Source organism: Platichthys flesus, chromosome 13 (assembly GCF_949316205.1).
Source record: "Platichthys flesus chromosome 13, fPlaFle2.1, whole genome shotgun sequence".
Lineage (NCBI taxonomy): Eukaryota > Metazoa > Chordata > Actinopteri > Pleuronectiformes > Pleuronectidae > Platichthys > Platichthys flesus.
Genome location: NC_084957.1, coordinates 12,987,171 through 13,011,964, shown reverse-complemented (window position 1 = coordinate 13,011,964; position 24,794 = coordinate 12,987,171). Strand labels below are relative to the sequence as shown.

General features: G+C 41.6%; 1 protein-coding gene across 1 annotated transcript in view; it reads right to left on the bottom strand.

The window, feature by feature from the left end:
- Positions 1-450: 450 nt before the first annotated feature.
- The window catches only part of osbpl6 (oxysterol binding protein-like 6), a 36,239-nt gene continuing 11,895 nt past the window's right edge, over positions 451-24,794 (bottom strand). Inside the window, exons 3-23 of the mRNA XM_062402605.1 lie at positions 20,197-20,319; positions 19,761-19,814; positions 19,075-19,188; positions 18,819-18,989; positions 16,557-16,701; positions 16,274-16,377; positions 15,760-15,852; positions 13,962-14,130; positions 13,126-13,256; positions 11,405-11,512; positions 10,905-11,036; positions 9,949-10,036; positions 8,718-8,971; positions 8,258-8,395; positions 7,466-7,529; positions 7,176-7,254; positions 5,993-6,137; positions 5,342-5,486; positions 5,047-5,173; positions 4,757-4,879; positions 451-3,908 (exon numbers count right to left, since the gene is read on the bottom strand). Coding sequence (XP_062258589.1) covers positions 3,797-3,908; positions 4,757-4,879; positions 5,047-5,173; positions 5,342-5,486; positions 5,993-6,137; positions 7,176-7,254; positions 7,466-7,529; positions 8,258-8,395; positions 8,718-8,971; positions 9,949-10,036; positions 10,905-11,036; positions 11,405-11,512; positions 13,126-13,256; positions 13,962-14,130; positions 15,760-15,852; positions 16,274-16,377; positions 16,557-16,701; positions 18,819-18,989; positions 19,075-19,188; positions 19,761-19,814; positions 20,197-20,319 — 2,619 coding nt within the window. The 3' untranslated portion in view covers positions 451-3,796. The remainder of the gene's footprint in view (positions 3,909-4,756; positions 4,880-5,046; positions 5,174-5,341; positions 5,487-5,992; positions 6,138-7,175; positions 7,255-7,465; positions 7,530-8,257; positions 8,396-8,717; positions 8,972-9,948; positions 10,037-10,904; positions 11,037-11,404; positions 11,513-13,125; positions 13,257-13,961; positions 14,131-15,759; positions 15,853-16,273; positions 16,378-16,556; positions 16,702-18,818; positions 18,990-19,074; positions 19,189-19,760; positions 19,815-20,196; positions 20,320-24,794) is intronic.

Here is a 24,794-nt window from a genome sequence, read left to right as displayed (position 1 = left end):
GCCGGAGGTATTAAGTTTCCGGGTTGTCTGTCCGTTTCAATCTGATGAACACGATATGCCTCCAGGGAACGTCTTCAGATCTGGTACAAATGTTCACTGGGACCCAGAGATGAACTGATTAGATTATGGTGCCTGGAGGTCAAAGGTCAATGTCACAGTGACCTCACATCCCTGTTAATTTGACATACTAGGACTGTCCATAGGAAATGTCATTACTGATTCGATTTCAGTGTTCAAATGTCAAGGTGGCTTCAAATGACAAGTTCTTGTGTTTGGAGAGCGCTTGAGGGAATCAGTTGTGGCTTGGACTCAAAGATAAAGTGGTCAAAGGTCACGGTGACCTTCTTGGAAAAAAAAGTGTATGGATTGGTGTCGGCATTCAATTGCAGTGTTTTAATTCTAATTCTTGCTTCTACATGAATAGAAACTCAAACAAGCGGTTAAGATTTATTGAGTTTTTACAATTAGAATAAAAATTAGTTGATGCAGTGACAAAGAAACAGAAACTGATCAATCATAAAAATCTTAAAGCAACAATCGTAGTTTTGCTTCAAATCTGGAATATTTGTTGCTTTACACTGTTTTGTGTGATTTTTCACAGAATATCAGCTGACGATGACAAATAGGACAACAGATTTAAAGTTTAACAGCAACAACATGATTGGCTGAGCGAGCTCATGGCAAAATCTGATTGGATTACTGATCGCAGCGGATTGAAAGAGGCTGTGAAGGAGGGAGAGAGAAAAGTGAATGAACGGCACATAGAGAAAGTCTTCCTTATTGAACATGAACTTTTATGAGCATATCTTTTACTTACAAACCACGTGTTTGTCAATTGTTTTACACTTTTATTAGAACAAGCACTATGTAGCAGCAGTGTACGGTGTTCATGGAAAGATATGTACTTTGTTAAAATTGCACTTTAGAAGGTACCCATTAGGATTTAAAGGATTGAAAAAATGTTTTGATACATGTCAGTCCGAGACAAAACCCCAATTGAAAAATAAAAACCTATTTTTTCTAAGGCATCTGCAACATTCATTGGCAGGCTAAGTTGTGTTGACATGCAGGTTGAATAATGGACAAAGAAAGCATGGAGGGATTTCATGATTTCTTTTTTGTTTTGTTTCACTACAGTCTGACACTAAGATTCCAAACACTACTAATCACCGCCCTTCTCCTCCACTCACAACTGCTCATTAAAAATAATTCAGTTGATGTAGGAGGAATCCCCCCTCTTCCTTCAAAATGGGCTGTATTTACAGTGATCGTCCAAAACCGTACTGATTACATGTTGGAGTAGCGGAGCAGTGGGACACAATCTGTGAACACGGCACATTAAACCTTTTTTCCCCACCTACAACATCAATGACCTCTCCCAAAAGATTCAACAGCTTGATATACTCGATCATGTGCAGGCAGGTGGAGACTGGAGAATGTGCTGAGTCGGATTTGTTAATGGCATACCTTCTTCTTGCCGTGTGTACGTGTATGTGTGTGTGTGTGGGTGGGGGGGGGGCTTCTCATCAGCAGTGTGTTTGTGAGGCATTAATAAAATGCGTTAAGGCACAGCGAGTGAAACTGACGAGTCGTAGCATTGGAGTTTGTGACCTGGGATCAAATTAAAAGCACATATCCATACGTAAAGAAAGGAGTCTATGGATGCAAAGCAGTAACATGTTTTTGGTTTTGTAATCTACAGTACCATGTGAACAGTGCACACAGGATGGAGTTGCTTCACATAGTTTTCACTCTACATATTTATATATTCACGCCGTCCCGAGCGAGGTCGCGTGCCCCCGGACACGTGGGGCCGCTCGCGGGTGTTGGGCTTGATTTCAATCTGAAACCCTGCGTTATATTTTCTTACTCTATAACACTAAAGTGTTAAAGCTAATCGGTTTTGCAATAAATACAGAAATAAGAAACTGGTGCTTTGCGGAATCATCATAGCAGTCAAGTCTCTGGGGAATCAGACACATTAAGTTAAAAGCTGTAAAGCTTGTACAGTATTTTCATTAATACTGTACAGAGTGTTTGTTTAAATATCCTAGTTTCCTGAAGCTGCATTTTCATACGATGGCCTCTAGGTGTCTCTGGTGTGTCATCGCTGTATGCTGTAGGCTATAAAATAATCAATAACAATCATTGTTTTGATAACTAAATAATTATGTAGGCAATTTTGCAAACATAATATTTGCTGGTCGGATTTGCTACTTTCCAACGATTCAGTTTTCTCTTCAACATTACAACACAGCATTTTTCAACGTGTTTGTTAATTCTTCAAGGAATAATGTACATGCTTTAATTTTCCACTTTTAGGACTTTTTTTTTGTCATAAATAAATAATTTTAAATTCTTTATTTTTTCTATATATTTATCATGATTTCATCTGCATTGTTTGACTGTTTATTCCGTGGTAGGATAACGCAAATACAAATAACATTACCGAGATATGTATTTATATACAGATAGAGGGCATTAGCCTTGGCAGAGGAATGCCCTCTCCAGTCGCCCTCCTGATTACTGTCAGGGAGGTTGTGTTAACGCCTGCTTTCGTTTGTTTGGCTGTTAGTTTGAAGGGTTACACAAAATACTCAACAGATTTCGACTTAAACCCTAATGGGAGGATGCAGTATAAGTCATGGCAGATTCCTTTACATTCAGGGATCAATAATTCTTATTTAATTTTTTGAAGATTATACGGTCAAATCAGACATAAATCTGGATCTAGTGAATTTAAAAGTGTTTATTTATAAGGGGGACAGTTGGTGGATGTGCTCTATGCATTCTACTGAGTGTCTTTCTAGCTCCACTATAAAATGTAGTCATGTTTCATTTGAATGTTTCTCAGTGTCTCAGATGGATTAGAATCTGTACAGGCTACATCCCCATCCTTTCTTACGTCCTTGATACTGAGACGATCGAACATCCAAGAGCGTCTTATGTTATTTCACTGAAACATTATCTGCACCACGTTCAGAAGACACACAGACTGTGGAGGGAGTGTGATGTATGGATGTAATTATGTAACCATACGATGGTCTCATGTGACTGTGTTTTTTTTTAAAATTAGACCGTGGGACAGGGGAGGGCAAGGAGGGATGACTGAAGCGAGGCACGGCCCAGTTGGAGGGAGGGGGGGGGGTTTAAGAAAGTAAATGAGCTGCTTCCCGAGAGACAGTACCGCTATCGCACAGATTCAACAGTATTAAAAGGCAAGAATAAATCAAATCTGCCAATTCACATAGTCCTTTTTCACTAAATTCAGTCCAAGATATTTTATAAAAATACCTCTTTTTTTTCTCTACAATAATTGATGATACAGTAAATGCGGCGTTATGCCAGTGAAAGCTGCTCTCTAAACATGCACAGTATTGTAGGTAATCAAAACGTCTACCTCAGAGACTAGTCTAACCCAAACGGCTGTCGGAAATCCAATGGCTTCAACTAAAACGCGCAAGATCGTGTGACGTGTCGTTTTAAGGCAAGGACACACTCAGACAACGAAGGAGCCGAGGAAAAGATCTACATAGGAGTGTTACGATTGTTGCCCTGACAACCCAGTTCGGAGAAGCACGATGGAGGTGATCCTACTGGAAGGATGAGCGTGGGGCGGCGCCACAGAACCCCGACAGGGACCGCTGGACAGCAGGCCATCAGTCAGCTCTGCGGCCGCTCCTCTCCATGCACACTGATGTTTCATCCTTCACACGTTGCTCTTCACACCTTATTGTGCATAGGTAACAGCCTTCCTGTGTGTGATGATGATACGACGGACCATTTTATCCGTTTGCTACCACAGGCTCACTGTGGATTCCATGTTGATGAAGCCGGGGTTTTTGCGCAGCTCCCAGTACATGTTGTTGGAGACCCACCGCTCCCTGTGATTGGCATCAACCACTTTCCTGGAAGAAAACACACAAGTGACAGTCGTAAGTGATAACGCTGAAACCCAACTAGAATTTATCGCCTTGTCATTGTAGGCCCCCGCAGACCAGTTTAGATTCAGCCAACCCAGGTATCCCTGAATTATTGCAACACAATAATATGTGACTCTACGTGAACATTTGTGCCAAAGAATTCTCTCTATGGGTTCTGGAGATATCACGCTCACATGGCAAAATTGCTTTCACAACACACTTTGGCCGACAAATACTAATAAGCATTGAGGCGTAAAAATATTACTCACAAACATACAGGGAACGATTAGGCTGAAGTTATCCAGGCCTGCAAATAAAGAGTAACCCCAAACTGATATTCAATTTGGCACAAAGTCCCCACTAACCTCACACTGTTTAACTTGTTCACATTCAAATATAAAGCTTTCATTTGAAACTAAGAAAACAAGCGTATTTTTGAGGTGAGACTGTTTGTCACAGAGGGAACAAAAATACATTCTCCTGTATTCTGAGTATTGTGTGTGGAAAACAAAGACAGCAAATTTGACCTTTACCTTGTTTTCATAGAAATCTCTATATGGCTAGAATTTAAGATGCAGCTGGAAAAAAAAGGTGATGTACAGTTTAATTATTCACTATTATAATTCTTATTATAAATAATACATTTTGATTAAATACTCTGTTTAATTTAAATATTTGGTATAATTTATTTAAACAGTAAACATGAACGATGTGCGTGTGCGCTGTCCGATAAACGTGACGGAAACATGAATCTGAATATCTTCAGTCCATGAGCGGTCACACAGTTTTCACTTAAGAGCCTCGCACATCTGCTCACTGCCCTCTGTTCTTACTTGAAGAAGCGCGGCTCCTGTTTCATGTCGTTCTCATCGCTCCACTTCCTCCGGGCTCTCTGCATGTCCTCTATACGCTGCTTCTCTGAGGACGCCATCTCCAAGTTCCCTTCTTCAAGATGCCTGCGTGACCGAAAAAAGGCAACGTCTCAGCGAACGCGTCCAGACAATCAGACGGCCACATGGAGTTCATTCACAAAAAGGTCTCGAAACTCAATATTGAGCTCGGACATCATCAGACCAAAAACAATTGGCTGATGTTACAGTCTAATTTTGGGGAAATGCTGTACCTTTGATCGGGCCTGAATCTGGCATCAGTACGCGGCAAAACATCCTTCAACTCGGGGCAAAGCTCATTCAGTTCAATAGCGAACCTGGTGAAGCCGTAGTACAGCTCATAGTCGGTGGGCATGGAGCCTGACGAGGAGAGAGCGACATGAACATCATCATGAAATCACTGGAACAACATCCACTGGCATGTGTCAGGTGCAAAATCGAATTCCGTGAGCCCTAAAAACTTCCAGTGCACTTTAAACGACCAGTTCAACGTCCAGATGTGAGTGTGGGTGAGGAAGTGATGCCTACCTGGCCTCCAGACGCATTTGGCAGACGGTGGGACGCCGCAGTAAAGGCCCTCGTGCCATTTCCCAAAAAGCCTGTGAATCACTTTCCCTTCCTGATCCATCACAAATCCTTGAACCTCATTCACAGTAGAACTCCAGTAGTTTCCCTGAAAGACAAATCCAACTCCCTCAGCTTAGATTTAAAAAGAAAAGTTTACTGAGAATCATATATTAAAACTTATATATTGAATATTTTCTTTTAGCCTGTTTTGGGCAGAAACATTAGTTATAATAATTTGATGTGCAGCGCTGGGACATTATTAGAAGTAGATTGTTTAAGAGGCTGTTTACGTTTCAGTCTGCAGCATCAGACCTGTTTCATCGCTTCATTATCAGATCATTTGATAAAGGACAATTCATTTTATGTGGTTTATCCATTTAAACATTATTTGCCATTTTCCTGGGTCCAGGTCACATGAACTGATTAAATACCCTGTACTTTTTTAGCTGTGTATTACAGACAAAATGTGATATGAATATTAATGTACTTAAACAATAATTCCCTGCCTTATATATCCTACTGGTTTTCCCTCTTCTTTGGCCGGTGAAACAATGAAAAGGAGAATTAAATATCGCAGAAACCCTGTGATTACTGACAGGAACATCTCTGTACCTTGACAAATGTGAGTTTGCAGAGGCAGGCGCTGCTCTTTGTGTTTCTGATGGTGATCTCTCCGTAGTGTTCGATCCACCGTCGTCCGCTAAGGATGTTGTGTACGCAGGTGGTGACTTTGTTCCACTCGTAGTGATCGCCAAACCTTGAGAGACACAACAGCAGGTGAGCCCCTCAAGCTGCTAAACAATATGAGCAGGGACTCACTAATAACCTTACTACCTATGTTTTCATCTGCATTTGTAATTTAGCAGCATTCAACAAAAACTGCTGGATGTAACTTGTTGGAAGGATGTGGTATGGGTCAGGAAACAACCCATTTAATTTAGTTGCAGATCCAGATCAGGGGGATTTATTATTATAAGGGCGTATTTTCACAGATTTACATAAACCTTTCTGGGAGGATGGCTCAGGACCCAAAGAGAAGCCATTAATGTTTGAAGCGGCTCAAGGAATTCTCTTACACCTTCTCAATATATGCAGTAAGGTGATAAAGAGGCCGATCAGCCTTGGCAGGGATATTTAGTGGCTGAGCACCCTACTTGTTTTTCTTGGTTTTATTCCAGATTAGTTTGGTTTCTTTTCTTGGGAAGACACATGTTGATGGCTGAAGAATAAAACCTTGATCTAGTTTGATCGTGCAGCTTATCTAATAACCTCGCATTTTCAGTAATCATGTCTAAATGATTTGAGTGATAAAAATATCAGTGCACGCCTCCTCAAACATCCCAGTCAAGTGTATTCATGGGCTGCATCCTCTTGTGGATTCCTCTGAGCCACGTATTTGTATTGACATGAACTTTTAGTTGGTGAGAAGTATCTAATTATTTGGTTTTCGGTGTCAGGTATGTATTATTCAGAGCTGTCAGGGAGACGGTAGCTCTGATAAAACTATTTGTTTTCAGGTTTAAGGGGTTTAATTACCACTGAGCCATATGGGTGTGTACCAAACTCCAAACGGCTGGGTTAGTGCAAACTCAGGTCAGAGTTTACAGAAATAAATCAATCCCTCAGGGTCATAATTATATTTGAATGTTGATGCGAGTGTAATTTAAAAGTTATGAACTGGTAATTAAGAGAACACAGATGACATGAATCAGCTCAGTAGCTAAGATGATTTAATGGCTTAATGGTTGAGATGAAGATTCTGACTTCCAAGAAACAAACTGTCTGGATCAGTTACCTGGGAATGGTGAGGTTCACGCTCCCTATTGGCAAAATCTCCATCGACTTGCCCCAGAATTTGTTTTTCCATCTCACATCTGAAAAGCAAAATAGTAAAAACATCAGGAAATAAAGAACAGCATACTTTCTAATTTCTGTATATTCTTCTGAAAATGTAAGTAAAGAAATCAGTTTCTTCTCTAAAGATTAATCTGAATATTAAAGTGGTTAAATTAGTCGTGCTGTCTCATCTGCTAAGCCTCAGATCCCCATGAGTAAAATCCCTCACTAATTAGAAAGGTAACATACCTTGCCATAAGGTGAAGTTCTTGGACTCACAGTGACAGGTGGAGATGGGAGGGTGGTGGCTCACCTTTGAGAGAAGATTAAATAGATACAGTCTGACATCTGTTGTTGTTGAGCTTACACATCATATACAGTAGCTGGTCTGAATGATCTGTGAGAAGTCTGAAGATTTTCATGTTTCTTTGTCTTATATGTTACAGTAAACAGAACATTGTTTGGATCTCTTTGCTGCCCTGGCAAATGAGGAACCTGTTAAGGACAGTGGAAAGGATTTGTTTATTCAATAAAAGAATCTGCAGACTAATCCATAATTAATATAACTATAAATTTGAGCCTGGGTTTACTGTATACCTAAATTGTTAAGAGAGCAACCTTAAGGAGTTCAGTGAAATGTGAAGAAGAGATGAAAACAATATCAGAGCATGTGTCAAGATTTGTGTGTCTACATCTAAGTGATGGTGCCTGTTACAGCAGGAATAAATTATGCAAACATTACTTTTTGACCAAGACAATACCACAGCTACACCATCATAAAGGAGATAAATACGTGGTAATTAAATACGTCTGTTCCCAAGTTCAGAGGAGAATTTTGAAGCTCATATTTGACCTAAAATGAACAAGATGTGACATCATCAATTTACAGGGCTAAAATTATTAGAAATAAAGCCTGATGAACTGTCTTTGGTTGATCTTGTCAGCCGGTATTAAGAAATAAAACGAAAGTAAAGATTTGTTTGTTTTAAGTACCCAGACAGTTTTGAAACCACTGTGTCAGAAATCTGTGAACAAACGTACCTGTTCCGAGAAAAAACAGAAGCCCTTGTCTTCACGAATACATTCATAAGTCTCTCCGAGTAGAGGGTTGAATGGCTTACTTCCTGCTCTATAGTAAGTGGATGAGTAGCCTGAGATGGCAAAAGCGGCAACAATAACCTGTGGGAGTCAAAACAAGACAAAGATGAGATGAACCAGCTCAAATTAACAAACTGAACATAAGGATTCATTTGATTCCACTAAAAAGATAAAGACAGACGAAAGTAGGAGGATCTGAGGTGAACAGCTACATTAGAGCGTGCTGTCACGTCTCAGACATAAATGAGAGACTATCGTGCGTTGGCTTGTGACTGACAAAGTCACCAGAAGGAATTTAAGATGTGAGTAGAAACCTCTACAGAGATTAAGAAAACTTTACATAGGGGATAGCTACCATGTTCTCCATTCAAAGTACATGTTTATGATGTATGTGACACTTCACCATGCGTTCGAAGGGGTCCTCGGTCTCTGCAGCCTTGTCCAGCAGCTCGCTGTACTCCAGCTCTTCACACATGCGCTGCAGGGTGTTGAGGGGCTCGTTGAGCTCCACTGGCATGGACACTTTGGACAGATCTTTGCCGATGTTGTTTCTCAAGATGTTCCAGAGGTTGATGTTGCTGGTGTCGGGACACGGCGCCGGCAGGCAGGTGCGTCGCCCATTGCGGAAGGCACTGCCAGCAAAGTCTCCGTTGGCCACTGGGAAAACAAGAGCCATTTATTTCATTTTTTTCGGTTGATTCATTTAGTTGATCAACAGAAAATGTATCAGCAATTTTTTTTGCAATTTAGTCATTGTCAGTTTTTACGCTAATAAGTTTTTTAATTCCAGCAGCTGAAATTAGATCTTTGCATTCGTGGCAGGATTCACTGTTTCAAGGGGGATTCTGGTATTTTTCAACCTATTTAAAAGTTAAAGACAATTCAAATACTATCAGGTAAAAGAGAAAAGTCAAGCTAAATCAGGCGGAGCTCCTGTTGAAACAATGTTTTTTATAAGAGATCTAAAAGTTGAGGTGGACTCAGTCACTTCCTGAGGACAGATTGTTCCAGAGTTGCAGGACTAGAACAGGAGATGCTGTGTCCTCAGCTTGTGAGCCTGATACAATGCAGACTGTGGGATATAATACTGTTCGTCTGCCTGAGGTTCTCAAGAAGCTTCATACTGAATCGAATCGAACTTGAAGGTCTGAGATACAGCGAGGAGCCAGGTCACAAAGAGGCTTTGCACTGATCAATACGATTTTAAAAGCAGACCCTGAAAAGACAAGGGGCCTGTATAGGGAGGTCAGAGGGCCACAGGTCAGAGGGCCAGTGTAGGGAAGTCAACCAGTGTGACATGGTTTCACAGCTGTAGGGTCATAGTTCCAAGCATCACATATTTAGAAATATAAGGATTTATAACCCTGTGTGGTATGTGACAAAGATGTAGCAGGGAGATCCCATCTCCCCTTACACAGAGCTGTCGCTTTTAATAAGCAGAGCAGGAGGAATCCTTGGCACAGAGCTACACTGCAAGGTCAACCTCCTCGGCCGCTCAGATGAATGAGTTTGTGTCTGTGTGTGAGGAGCACTGAGCGGGGTCCTCTCCTTTCTTAATGTGTTTGTTCATGCTTTTGGCCACAGTACTGTAGAGGAGGAGGCGCGAAGGCCGGTGACGGTGCAGAATTACTTACTTTGTCTGGAGACGTTATCAGTCACACTGGCGTTGTCCTCGGAAATGTTATCGCTCACATCGCTGACATATGACTCATCGTCTGAGCCCTTTGAGGGGAACAGGTACAGAGCCGAGTCAGAATCAGAACAGCAGAACAGCCTCAGACAGGAACACGCAAGCAAGCAAGCACGCACACACACGCACACGCACACACACAACGTTGCCAGGGGCGAACAAACTGCAGCAGTCGTCGGCTATCTGTCCTACTGCAGTAATCATGAGACAAGACACTGCAGCAATTTCCTACTATATATATATATATATATAGAAACACCATGAGGCCATTGACGTTGCTGAAGAGGAGCATATTGTCGCCCCTCGCAGTAATAACCTCTACTACAGTCGCCTGCTGCTGGGGAACATTCAGCCGACAGTGTACCACCGGTCTGTGTGGGTCTGCTGTTTGAGCTACAGGACTGTGTGTGTCTGTGGAGCGGAGGGTTGATGATTCAATCCAACGCGGCTCAGTGTAAGGCCTGGAGAGCTGCGATGCTTAATGGCTCCTCAGAGACAAATATATTTGGAGCAGGGTGTTCACAGGAGTTAAAAGGGGAGAGAAGGGGAAATGATTCTTTCAAGTGATGGAACAAACAACCTTTTTAACAAAGCCAGACGCCGCAAATCAAGAGAAACCGACAGAAGAGGAGAGTTATTATTCTCAGACAGAGATTTTGTTATGAGCTAATTCTGCTTTACTTTCTGCCCTCATTAACTGCAGGCTATCTCCAGCTTTTATCTGGGGCACATCCACACGACTACATTTTAAAACAATCTCTGTCTGTCCAAAAAAAAATATGTTAGTGTGGATGTAGCTTTAGTTTCCCAGCAGCAGGACAAATTCCGCCCCCCTGCTATCTTTGATCCAATGCTGCTCCTTATAGCTCTTATTCCCGTCTCAACCGTCCCCTGTTTTACCTCATTCTCCGACGAGCTGGCTGACAGAAGCACTTCCTGGGCGTCAAAGAACTCAGAGACCGACTCTGACATGGAGAGTCGGCTCTCATTAGAGGCCTGCTGAGTCAGAGGGATCCCCATCTGTTCCACGGCCTGCAGGCAAACACACGAGACGTTCACTGTTCCCTGGCTGTGGTGACAGCTCAGAACCAAAGACAGCCCTGAACAAACACAAACACCTTCAGATGGCAGCACAGACTTCAGCTCGCAGCATGTGTACCCTTGCCAGAGGGCAGGCTCCCATCCATTACTAATTAGTAATTTCTATCCGGTTCTGCATAGAATGATGATCTATTAGCTTACCTGCCAGGGCGACCTGGAAATACCATCAGTCTATAAGGACTGGAATCAATAATGCAATCAACAAATACAGGAAGCAACCAAACAGACTAACTGGAGTTTCTGTAAAGCAGGGAGTCAGAAATGAGCTCCATCAGTGACAGATGTTCAAAGTGACATACCTCATCAGCCGTGGAGATGATGTTCACACTGACAACTTGTTCAGCCAGGACAGATTCAGAGTGGATGCGGCTGAGTCGAGTTCGAAGCTCTGCGTTTTGGGACAGGGCCTGGATGACAAAAAACTTTTTTTTTTAAATTTTATATGAAACTAGATGCTGATATCTCGCCCCAGGACAATAAGATTTCAATGGTTGTTTCATTTAGGGTTGAGCTGATATTCCTATCAATACAGAGAACTCACGGAAAGTTTTTCTTTGGTTGCTTCTTCGTATCATACCAGCTAAGAACAGATCACTATCGCTTACTAAAGAAACTAAACAGGAAGAGATGGGGGACAAAATCCACAGTCGTTATTCTGTCCACAGAAATGCTACCATAACTACTAACTATTGACTCTTAGTGATGAGCCCACAATTATCACCTGACTTTGCAGTTTCCCTTCAACTCTCCAGACTATTTTAGCTTTCTGGTCAATATTTAGCTTTTAGGACTTGACTGTTATGGTTTACTGCTCTAATCAGCATCTTTTTAAGCAGCTCCAGGTCGAATGTACCTGCTGTTCATACCCTGCTACCAGCAACAAGCTGGAGACAAGCACAGTTAGCAACCAGCAGGTGAATATCGGACCAATTAGCTGCTAAAGATATTTCCCCAAGGAGTTTGTGGAGATCAAAAACAAAGTGAGAAGGAATGTCATGCATTCAGGCATGGTGTTTTTTTGTTGTTGATGTTTTTAACGCCCGAAGAAAAAGTCGTGAAACTACAAAAGTGTTTTGTGGACTCAGACACTTCCCCCAGCCCTCCATCGGCATAGTGGTGAGTAGATAATAAGTGAATTTTACTGTGAACCATCCCTTTATTAGACCAAACAAGTGTTAAATAACAAAATTCAAAATGGAGACAACATCCCTCAGAACCTCCCTGCAGGGATTAAAATAGGTCTCATTGGCGGCTGCAGCTACAACAACCTCAGCCCCTGTACATAAACTTTGTCATAAAAAACCTGTTCCTGCTTTTGCCCACATTGTCACACAAGCGTCCAATTAGGCACAAAGATGAGATAAAGCAGCAGAAACATTTCACTGAAATGATGTCAACTGCTAGCAGAGCTCCAGGCCAATTAAATCAGTGGGGTTGAGAAGCGGCCCTGAGGAGCAGAGCTAATGAGCAAGAGTTTACATCTCTCTCTGTCACCAATTAATATGGGGAAAAAATGATTGGGCATTCACGAATAACTTAGGGCCGCTCTCATCATCACTTTGAATTATGATTGTCACGACTGCTCGGCATAAACTGCAGTTTGTGTGTTTTATCTGACAGCCTGTCGTTATGAGCGCATCTTAAAACATGAACACTACAAAAATTTGATTTTAAAGACACCAAAGAGTCATTACTCAAATTACTGCAGCAATTTGAGTAATGACATGATAAAAAGGCATTTTCAATAAAAAAAAAAACAGCCAAATTCTGTATTAAGCAGGAAAATAGTAAGCTTCGTAAGAGCAGCAGGGGAGTTTGCTTTTCTCACACGGTACAGATGCAAAACTAGAAGAATTCAAATATCTCATGGCAGAAAGGTGCTGTACGAGAAGAAGCTGCAGACGAAGATGTCGACTTTGGAAGATAAAGGTAGAGTCAAGAGATTGCTGAAAATGGCTTAGTTGGGACAAAGGGTCAGATTTACTGAAGAGCAATCGGGGGGGTAAACAAGGCTCATTACCTGTGACAGAGACTTCCTGAGAGAGTTGATCTGCGTCGACTGATCCGGCTGTTCCTGGTCAGACAGGATCTGTTTGATCTTCTCTTTCTCTATGGCCACAGTGTTGAAGGCCGACTTCAACAGAGAGTGGACTGTACAGGGATAGAGCAAAAGGAAAGATGTATATCCTCTGCATCCTATCACAGAGATAATCCTAACTAGAATCACCACACTGCGGTTGTATGTCTCCGCCTATCAGGGCAGTTTCCGTGTATATATTTCTACAAATATTTCCTGTAACTTTCACACAGTCTATCAAAAACGGAGGTGGGTTTTATTCTTAAATTTAACTTGTCTTGATTGTCTTTAAATGCACTTCGCTCTTGAGTTTGGTTGAGCTGATGTTGTGTGAATCAAGCTGGGACGTAGCTACAGTAAAACAAAGTCTAACTGGTGAAAGTCACGTTTTCAGATCCTCATACAGGTTTTAAACAGGTCGGTATTTCAGAGAACTTTGTGCACTGTTCACCCAAAATGTCTCTCTCACTGCACAGTTACACTCTTTGCACATCACTACTCACAGTATGGAGGGTCAGAGCTGAACCAACGATGTTTATCTAATGTGCAGATTTGTTTAAAAACTGGCTAAGCTTGTTACTGGCTACTTGTTTTTGATGCTCCTGACAGACATTCCAACGTTCTGAAATCTAAACAATGACTTTTGGAGGTACATTATCATAACCAACAGAAGGCAACTGTGAATAAAAGATCTAGATTGTCCCGAACCAGAATAAACCTTTAAGAAGAGGTACATTTTTTGCGACGTCTCTCACCAGCCATGAACACTGCCTGCCTACCTTTCTGTGCGATGGTGCAGAATTCCTCCTGAAGTTTAATGTAGTCACTGGCACACTCGGCGCTGTCTGTCAACCGGGAGACAGGAGGCTGAAAGTCCACCAGCTCGGCACACAGGTTGGGATTGGATGAGTGGAGGCGGACAGGGGACATGCTGGTAGTCAGAGGGACCTGGAGTGAAATGAAGACCAGAGAGAACCAGTGTCAATCCAGCACAAGGCTCACAAATGGTCATGTGGTGTGTGACTGAGAGCCAGCACAGGGCAAACCACCGGCCAAACAGCATGTCTGGTTGTCTTTGAATGGCTTGTTGTAGTTGAAGAAATGGATGTAGTGAACTACTACAGAGGCTTTATTCATCACTAATGTGTTCAGGAAAAAGAATGATTTAAATCTCCCTTCACTTTGGAAGTTGGTACCGGTTTAATGATTGGCCATTCAAAATGTTACGATATTAGTCTTTTACAGAAAAGATGAATGTCTATGTTGATATCTCACGTTAAAAACATTTTCCTAATTCAAGCTCTGTATATTTGGTTTGATTTGTATAAACATCAAACCTCAGTTACATTTCATGATTTACATGATTTATTTTTTCATATATCAGCATCAGCGTCACTACACAATAATCCATATTACTCGGGCTCTGGTGTAAATTGAATATTGAGAAGCACAGATTAATATATTAAGCAAAATCAGGGTGAATTAGCAAAGATGGAGAAATAATTACTCAGGCCCTGACACACCACACCAATAAGTGTCTGTGTAGAGCTGAGTGATTAAACAAAAAAAATAACAAAAGCACAAAAAGCATCTTCTTCAACCAGGCATAGAGAGACGCAGCGTTCCAATTTACAATGAATGCAGTTTAGCTGTCACTATCTTGACTAAGTATTCTGTTGTTCAGATTCTTCAAAACTCAAACACATTAAATCTTAAATGATAGCTAAACAGAGAGAAGCTGCAGATTTTCATATTTGAGCAGCTTAATGTTGTGAATCTTTGCCGTTCGTTCTCGAAAGATATCCATAAATTATTGATCAGTTGTTAATGATCAGATTTCTGTGCCCTGACTAATTCATTAATGCATGATAAAACCCTCTTATGATCAAAATCCTGTCTGTTTGTTTGTGTCTGTACAAATAGACTTTATATAAAGATGGTCGACAGCTCCCAAGAGTGAAGCCAAAGCATATTGATCGCCGCCTGGTGGCTGGCTGCAGTATAGGTAATTTACCCGGTATCCTTCATGTAAATAGATGGGACACGGACCAAACTAAAAAGTAGAAGTATTACACTTCAAATACATTTTGTCGAAGAGTTTCTGTCATTTTAGGTAGTTCTTATCAAACTCATGTGTGTTCAAATGTTTATGCTTCTGATAATTAGTTAGTTAATTATTTATTAAATGCTATAAAAATAGAATGAAGCGTCATGATTCACTAGTAGCTGAGACTGACTGTGATTGGTCAAGTGCATGTAGTGGTGGGAACTTGTCTTGATACTGCAGTTCCACTTTAAGATCACTACTACTACTACTACTACTACTACTACTACTACTACTACTACTACTACTACTACTACTACTACTACTACTACAACTACTACTACTACTACTACCCTGGCTCCAAATGACATGAAAATTTGTCATGCAGCATTCATATGTGGGGAATTTTGGCTTCTTTTCTGTAGGTTTTTTTTGGAAGTGGAGACCCGTTGTCCATCTTTATATAGTGTAATTATTATATAGTCTATGGTCTATACACAATAGAGACGGAGTAGAAATCTGAAGAGAGGTACCTGAAGCTGGAATTTTGCGTCTTTGCCGACACTTTTTGTTCTTGATCTTCTGTTCAAGCGCTTTTCTTTCTTTGACAATTCTACACAATTGGTCTTTGTGGCATAAATGGAGCAAAATATGCAAAATGCGGTTAATAGGACAAACACATCTCAAAGAAAGCAATCTTTACACAAAAAAAGACAACACTCTTACAAATAGGCAGCAAACTAAAATTAAGAGGTGAATGTAAAATGTGGTGTTTTAAGATGCATTTCAGCCAAAAATATAATAAAAAATATAAATTAAATAGAAGCAGGTAGCTGTTCCAGTCTTCAGGTAATGAAGCCTGAGTTTTTAAAGTTAGTAGCACACACACACACACGCGCACGTACACACACACGCACTCACACAATACAGTTTTGAAAGAAACTGCTAAATGAAATTGCTTTGCCTACTCTTTGTTGTTGGTGTGTGTGTGTGTGTGTGTGTGTGTGTGTGTGTGTGTGTGTGTGTGTGACAGTGTGTGGGTTTCACCTGCATATCTGTGAAGTTGGGGGCTGACTGAGTTCTTTGCAGAATCTCCAGGCTCTGCAGTAACCGGCTCAGCTCGGTCAGGTTCGAGTGGCATCGAGCGAGCTCTGAAAATGAAATTCCCACCCACACAGACACATTCAGTGTTGCATGTCATGAAATGGTGATCAATCCTCCTGTCAGGGTTTTTTCGAAGGACTTATCGTAAAGGCCTCAAGCTGGATCTAATCCACTCCTTGGTCAAATCTGATTTGTTGCCAGTATTAAAACAGGATCTTGCTCTCACCCTCTGCACACTTGTCCATCTCCTCTGATTCCTGCAGCCAAGCAACCACCTTGCTCTGGCCGTTACTGTAGGAGGCAGGCAGGTTGCTATTGCTGTGGTTGCTGGTGGTCACTGGCTGCCAAGGCAGGCTGCTCGGCTTGGCCTGCTGTGGTGATACAGGAGCAGGCACAGAATCAACACGTGACCAGAGGAATAATGTGTGGAATTGTTGTAAATGGTGAATGATCTGTATTTACACAGCGCCTTTCTTGACGTTATGAGCAAAATGCTTTTCAGTACAGTTTTGCCTTCACACAAATAATGAATCAACGTACACACATAAGTCACACACTGCCAGCACAGCCGCCAAGTCAATTTGGGGTTAAGTATCTTGCCAAAGGACACTTTGGGCAAAAAAGGTGATCGAACCCCTGACCTCCAGGTTACCGAAAAACCAGCTCTTCCTACTGGGCCACAGAAGTCATTAACCAAACAAGATTTCTGAGATGCAACAAGATCAGAGTTCAGGTTAGTTGCCGGTTTTCAGAAGCGTTTTTTGACAGTGTATTATAGAGGAGGAGATGCTCATTGAGTAAATCTGTCCAAGCACCAACCGTCAGATACAAACAGACACAATCCCAAAAACAATGTTGATTTGCAACATGTAAAATGATAAAATGAAGAGAAATGAAGAGCCAGACCAAATATCAGTGATCTGGTTTTACTTGATGATATAGGCCTATCACAGACACATTGGTATCAGTGTATGTGTTGACTGATATGTATTAATATATTAAACATTTCCTTTTCATAACATAATGCAATAAAAGACGCTTAAGGTAATTTAAAAGGGCTGATATCAAGTAGTTTGTCCAGTAGAGCGCCCACCGACTTCATTGTTTATAATTCTCTCAGTCAGCAATGTCTGCAGCACATCTGTCATGTCACAGTTGAGCAGACAGTGGTGCTGAGTCATACTAGTGGCAAGTGAACTAGTTTGTGAAATACATCTCTTTACCACACTGTTTCCTCTTTTCTACATATAAATATAACACAAAGACACACACACACACAACCACACACACACAAACACAGCATTTTGGTTTGATAAATTACACAATTGCACTCATTTTAGAGTAAATTTGAAAAGGAAACCATCGATGGTGTTTGTAAGGATTCTTTATCCGATTTGTCTCTTCTTTGCCAGAAGCTTTCCTTGGTTAGTGCAGCAGATCTTGAATATCTTCCTCCTATGTCTCTGACGGAACAAACAATTTGTGTGTTTGTGACTTTCATTTACTCTTTTTTTTTCTGCGAGAGCTCATCAGGCGGCAGCTTCTGTGACTCCACATCCATGTGATCACCTCTAATGGCCTGTTTGAAGCACGGAGTGTCGCTCCCAGGAGAACCCGCTTAGCAAATCAGCCACGTTGTCAAGGACTAGAGATTCAGACTGAACTGGAAACAGTCCTGACCAACAAGCCCTTTGGTTTTTCTAATGATCTGGATACAATTACCTGTCCAGTCCACTTTACTGCATCGGGCAGATGTCTGTCTACATGTTCACATTCATTAGTCTGATAATTAGCCACAGTGGACAGATCGGAGGCATGGAAACAAAAACAAGTGCTAAAATCCCCCCTGGTAGAACAGTGGCTCCCACACTGGGGAAGAACAACAAACAGACACAATCTTGTCTGAGCATAGAGTGAATTTTACTTCCTCTCTTCTGGATGATATTTTGGTAGACTATCCTAGTAAAAAAAAAAAAAAAATAGAATAAGGCGATCTCTCATTCCCCATGACATACCCGTCTTGAATAAGTAATTGGACTCTGCTCCGAGCACAGCCACAGACTCATTTTATGCCTGAAATAAAAGAGAGGTATGAAAAACACCTTGACTTGTCTGTTAAAGGTAGACAATGGGATTCAAATCCAACGCACTTTTGTAGGATTCAGTTAATAACTCCTCACGGTCCACTAGCTGCCCAGACCAAAGATTCAACACAGCTCTGGCTGTGGCAGGGTCTTGGCCACACAATATTATTACAACCAATTAGCATCAGGAAGCGGTCATGCTCCTACACCGGACTTAAGAGAAAAGCTGTGCTGATTAATTAAGTGTTTTGAAGCTCCAACATTGTTTGACAGCCCAGAGAGATTTGTCCCAGTCAGTCTGACTATAGAGGAGAGACATGAAGACGGATGTGGAGCTTGTTCTGTTTCCGCTTGACAGATGGGTTAGAACACTTTAGATAGTATCGGGGGCTTTAAGGACTCACCTTTGCTTCATTGACCACACTCGCGGCCGGTTGGGGAGACTCCATGGCAGCTGGGGGCGGAAATGTTCGAATGGTGGCGTCTCGGGGAGATCGCACAATCTCATTCTGTCTGTAGAGTCTGTGATGACGCAACTTGGAAAACCAGGCATCAAAGATTTCTTGAGATTTGACCTAAAGAGGCACAGGAGGATGGGAGTGTTAATCTCTGTCGTCCGCTTACCCTGAGGTGACCTTTGACTCCTCTCAATAGTGATACCTTCAGGTGATAGATATGCTCCTCAGTGTCCAGGTCGATGCGACGGGCCCTTTTTTTGACCGACATTACGGAGAGGCCGACATCGATGCTGCCATGAAGTTTGCCTCTCTGGATCTGGGACAAGTGAAAGACAAATTGTTTTCAGTTTACCTTTCCGAAAAAAACTCAACCACCAAAACAGGAAGCTGAGGACGCCAGCACCCATTTGATGCGAACGACTTTGTTCAATCACGGGTTTAATGACAGGTTGAGTCCTGGGACATATGTAAAATAGGTGCGGGCGGATCCGGATTTGACTTTGAGATAATTGTGGGGTTGGGTCCAGTATGGAGCGTTAGCAGGAGGTTGCAAATTTGTAAAAATGGACGTGCAAGACTCTGGCCTGCAGGAATATGGGAATATTGTAAAGTAGCTCAAAAAAATATGATTTGATAAAAATATACGTGCACAAATTTGTGTTTCGGAGGAAAACACGCAAATAAGATTACAAATTGGTGCAAGAGTGTGTCTCAGTTTTCTATAGCTTCTTCAAGGTTTTCTCATTTTATCATGTAAGTGGCGTTGTGTCCTGAAACAAACTGAATGCCATGGTCCATGCTGCAGATGTTTCTGCTGAGTCATTGCTAAGCTGATGTCAGGCCAGCCTGCCCTGCGTGTGCCTGTGGGTTAGAGTCAGGATTACTTACATCAATGGGGGATTTTGAGTACTTCAGGATACCATTGTCCAGAACAAAAAAACGCTGCAGAGAAAATGAGCACAGAAAAAAGGTTGTTAAATAAGAGGAAGGGCAAACATTCAATATAGGACACAATGGACCGGTTTAGATTGTAGGTTGAATACTAATTGGTCCACTGTGTCTGTAGGACATTCATGTTGTGGGTTCAAATATGGTCACAACAAGAACAGGTTTCCACCAGTATTCACATGTTTTGAGAAAACAACAGTGAAGCCGATGCTGACAGTGGCGACTTCGAGCAAAAATTCCACTAAGCTTGTGGGAAAGAAGCCCATTGCGGGTGAGGCGAGGTGGAGGACTTCTTACAAATAACATCACTTCACTGGAAAACAAACTGTTAAACATTCAGAGAACATTTTCCATGAGCTTTTCCTGTGTATCTTACCTTGTGCCAGCCTTTCAGGGGCCATTTCCGCTTCTTCAACATGAACCCCTCGTGCTTATCTGGCCTCTGGACGTTGCTCTGACCGATTTTCAACCCTTCGATGATTTCCCAGCTGTCGGCCTCCTAGAAACGGAAAGAAATACAGCGTTGTGTCAGAACTAATTCACTTACTACTCCAAAAGATTAAGAATATGCCTGCTGTACAAAAAAACCTCTGCTGTCATGCACACAGTTGGATAGATAGAGGAAAACCAAAGGGATACACATTTAAAGAAATACTGCCCCATTCACATTCCTCCTGCTCTCTCAGCATTTTCACTCCATTAGTTTCTCCTGTCTGTGCTCTTCCTGCTTTTCGTGGGCCTGTAAATCAAAGTGACACCTCTGGAGCAGAGGGACGGCAAGGTCAGGTAAGGCCCCTAGCTGACCCTGCGTGTCCCTGCCGCCCACCTCCATATCACCAAATAATGGGTGATGGAAGAAACTGCTGTTGTTCTACCCCGACATGATCCAGTAACTGTGTTGGGACAAGTAGAATCTTTTATTCTGGAATGATCACCTTTTCATGCAACTGTCCCATCTACTGCTATGTTAGAATGGCTGACCTGAGATATTAATTTACTAAAGATTCACGATAAAATGAAGTATGACTTCATCTGCGTACCGTGCTGGGAAACGGATTGGGTCCAATCTACATCCAGGACATGGTCAAACCTTACACCCAAGCCCTTCCCCTTCGCTCTGTATCTGCCGATTGGCCTGCTGCTCCCTAACTGCGAGCTAGCCACTCAACAAAATCACTGTTTTCTGTCCTGGCTCCCAAATGGTGGAACAAGCTCCCCATTGAGATCAGGACAGCAGAAAGGTACATCTCCCGCCGCAGACTAAAGACACACCTCTTCTGACTACACCTTGGTTATGAAGATGATGTCTAATAAACCACCATAAACCCAGGTGTTTATATTAAGTTTAGTTGCACTTATACTGCATATTGTTTGACTCTATTTGATTTTGGGAAGTGTTGTATCATCCGTCTATCTTCCCAGGGAGAATGAGCACATCAGAAAAACTATTAATTTGCAAGTAATGTTGTAGATTTGTTTTTTTATACTTGAATCATTAGAGAACGCAGCTTTTAAGGAAAAATCTACAAATTAACATGCACAAGCTGCTCTGCCAAAACAAGCAACAGCCTGTCTAGTCACTGTTCCATGTGCCGCTGCAATCTTTAAGAAAGCATGGCGACACCCGACCTCGGTTTCGCAGACCATTTAACAAAAGGAGACAACAGTTTGTTTAATCTAATGAGCATGCAAATGGATCTGTCTGGTAATAAGATCGAGGTTCTCCGCCACCGTCGGCAGCCCCTCCTCCTCAGTGGCCCGTAGCAACTATAGGGAAGAGGAGATCAACTTCATTAAGAAAGAGTACCTCACCCTTCAGAGCAATCATATCGTATAAAGCCAGCGGTCTGCTCTTTATACCCAGGGGGATTAGGTCTATGCCATTTGAAAAACTCAACTGTAAAAAGTTGCCTGTGAAATGATCAAAACTTCAACACTTTTCATAACAACCTATAAGATGATGAGCAGCCTTTCAAACAGGCAGGAACCCTCCAGGCAGACTTCCTGCGTCTTATCTGAAGCATTACAGACTTAAACCGGCCCTTAATTGATAAATCCATTCTGCATTAAATAAAGAACGGCTCCTGCAGCAAATATTCCAATTCAATAAATTTCCTCTGTATCGTTTTAAGCTCTGAACTAATTAACAATACAAATCCACAGATTGTTCATGTGGAACAGTCCACACAGCCTCTGGTTCCATGTATATAGTCAAAATCAAAGTATATAACAAATAAGGGAACATATGGAGTTTATTGCTAGAGTCAGAGAATTAGCTTTTGTTATCTGACCCTGGAAACAGAATGGAAGTGAGCCAAAGTGATTTCCTGCACTCTGCTCACATTCATTGATCTCGATGCAGAATAATTTAAAGCTGAATGAGCCGGTCCTTCTCATCGAACTTCCTTCCATAGTGAAGGATCTCGTGGCACACTCAGCTATAAACAATCTGCTATTGTGTAGAGCCTGTTTGTTTGATATGGAGATAAGATTAACTTGATTTACTGAAGGCTTTTTCCCCTGGAAGAATCTCAGTCAGTTGTCAGTATTAATGAGATGTCAGTATATTAAACTAGAACTTCCTTTGGTAGTATGCCTCTGCCAACCAGTACAGTTTCAGTCTACGAAATTTGTTCCCCCCAAGATTCATATTAGTGCACCGTGACCTTTGACCACTGAAATCTAATCAGTTCATGTTTGATTCCAAGGGACAACTGGTCAAAAGTTAAGGAAATTCCTTGAAGGCAGACAAATTCTAATCAGAGCAAGTAAATGTTTGCACAAAATGTATAGATATTCCCTCATGGTGATCTTGAGATATCATGTTCACAAAGATTGGACAGCTGGACGGACAGACAACCTGAAAACATAAAGCCACTTGCCACTGGCTGTCGCCGGCGTGGGGGCATGATGAAAAGACACTGAACAGCAAAAGGGATTTGTTTCATCTTGATCATCAACTAAATTAAACAGTCAACCTGGGTTGGTTTCATAGGCCAAGTGTTACAGGATCCACCACCTGCAGCGACACGCAGCAGTGTGGCACAAGAGACCTTTTAATGCTGCAATGAATCAAACTCTTACAGTTAAGGTCTACCTGAGTAAGAGGAAGGACAAACACTCCACAGAGACACTTTAGGCTAAGTCAGCTCTATAAATATCAGTACAAGAGAAGACTTCTGACGACGAGTGTGTCCAGCTCCATCTCCCATAGACACTGATGTACAAGAAGAGTAACAGGACTGACTCTGACCAACTAAGTAAACAAAGTCTGTTACTTTTTCATTGGAGTTACACAATCATTAAACACACAAAGTACTAAAGGCTAGAAAAGGTATTCGCAGTCTGTTTATCTTCTCCCATAGTCTTGAGTTAGAAGGTTAATTGCCTTGTTAATTATCTCGGGGATAACAAGCTCATTTTCACTCGTCTCAGAGAAACAACAGCTTGGTTGCTAGAGGTTGTTGGATAAATATCTTGTTCTCACCAGAAGGCAAAAAGGTTGTTTACATGTGATAATGACTTTTCAAATTTCTTTGAAATTCATGAGTAATGAATGACAAAAAAAAATCAGAAAATGTATCTGCAACTATTCTTATAACGTATTAATTTGCTGCTTTTCTTTCTTTCTTTAATTGCGGTTTTATTATATTCCGCTTATAGACAGATAATCAGAAGATATAATCACAGGTGTTTGTTTATTTTTTTTATTATAAGCGAGACATTGTGATCTCAATATAATGGAAAAATCAACTTGTGATGTCAATATCAGTGGTAAATTAGAATGTCTGCTAATACGTCTTCTAAAGATGAAAATCAGCAATAAAAACCATGACACAATCATAAAGCATACAAACATATAAAAGCCCATGATGACTTTTTAACGGTTCTGAAAACACCTTCAAGAGCAACCATCAAAGTGTTTTATAGGGGACTTAACTGTATACAAAAGCAACACTGCATGATATATTTGGATCGCACTAATTTGTTCTTCATAAAACATAACACGAAACACATTCAGCATAGAGCAGGATGTGTCCTGAATGCTTACAGTCAATACAGTGTAGGAATATGAAACTCTTTCTTACATCATCTTCCAAAATCACTACAAAACAATGAGGTTTCAGGAACTATTGATATTTCAACCTGACTCTGCTGAGCCAGAGTCTAGTTGGCTCAGCAGTATATCTTAGAGTAGGACCGTGGGCTGCCACATGGATGGATGACAAGTTAAAGGTTATATCCGATATTCTTTGCCTCCAGATGTCGCACTGGCACCGGCATCTCTGAACCCAACAAACGTTTCATCGGCCCCACCCGCAGCACGGTGTTGACTAAACACAACCTATGAGCGCCGTGAAGCATGAAGTTTTCCATAAACACACAGCCAGAGGCAGAAGAGAATACATTTACCTGTGTACAGGGGAGCTACTGCTAAGATGGATCTGTCGTGTACCTAATCTGGGGTCTATGTTGGGGCCTAGTGTGAGACGCTTCAAATGGAAAATGTTTGATTTTAAAACTTATTTCAGCGCTGCACTAACTCTTGCCACCTCAATCACGACACGCCCTAAGCTGGCCTGCAAACATGGTGAGTATTGGCTAGTTAGCATGGCTAGAAGAGTCATGATGCATTGTTTGCAGTCAAAAAGGAGTGTGTCCACCTGGGTGTCCAATCACGTTTCATGTTTACAGGGAGAGACTCACGTACACTGACGTGAATATGGCAGACCGGCTGCAAAAGTGATTATCTATAGTAAAATGTATGTTGTGTCGAGACCCTGAAAACAGCCACTATATCGTCTTTTAGCAACTGATATTCACATCACCGATTGCTCTACTCGCATTTATCAAGAGATATTTCCAAAATACTTACCACTGATTCATGCTTCATACTATATCTCAGCCAAAATGTCACATCCAAGCATGAAATAACAAATGGACATTTGTAGCAACGTCTTGCATCATCATGCA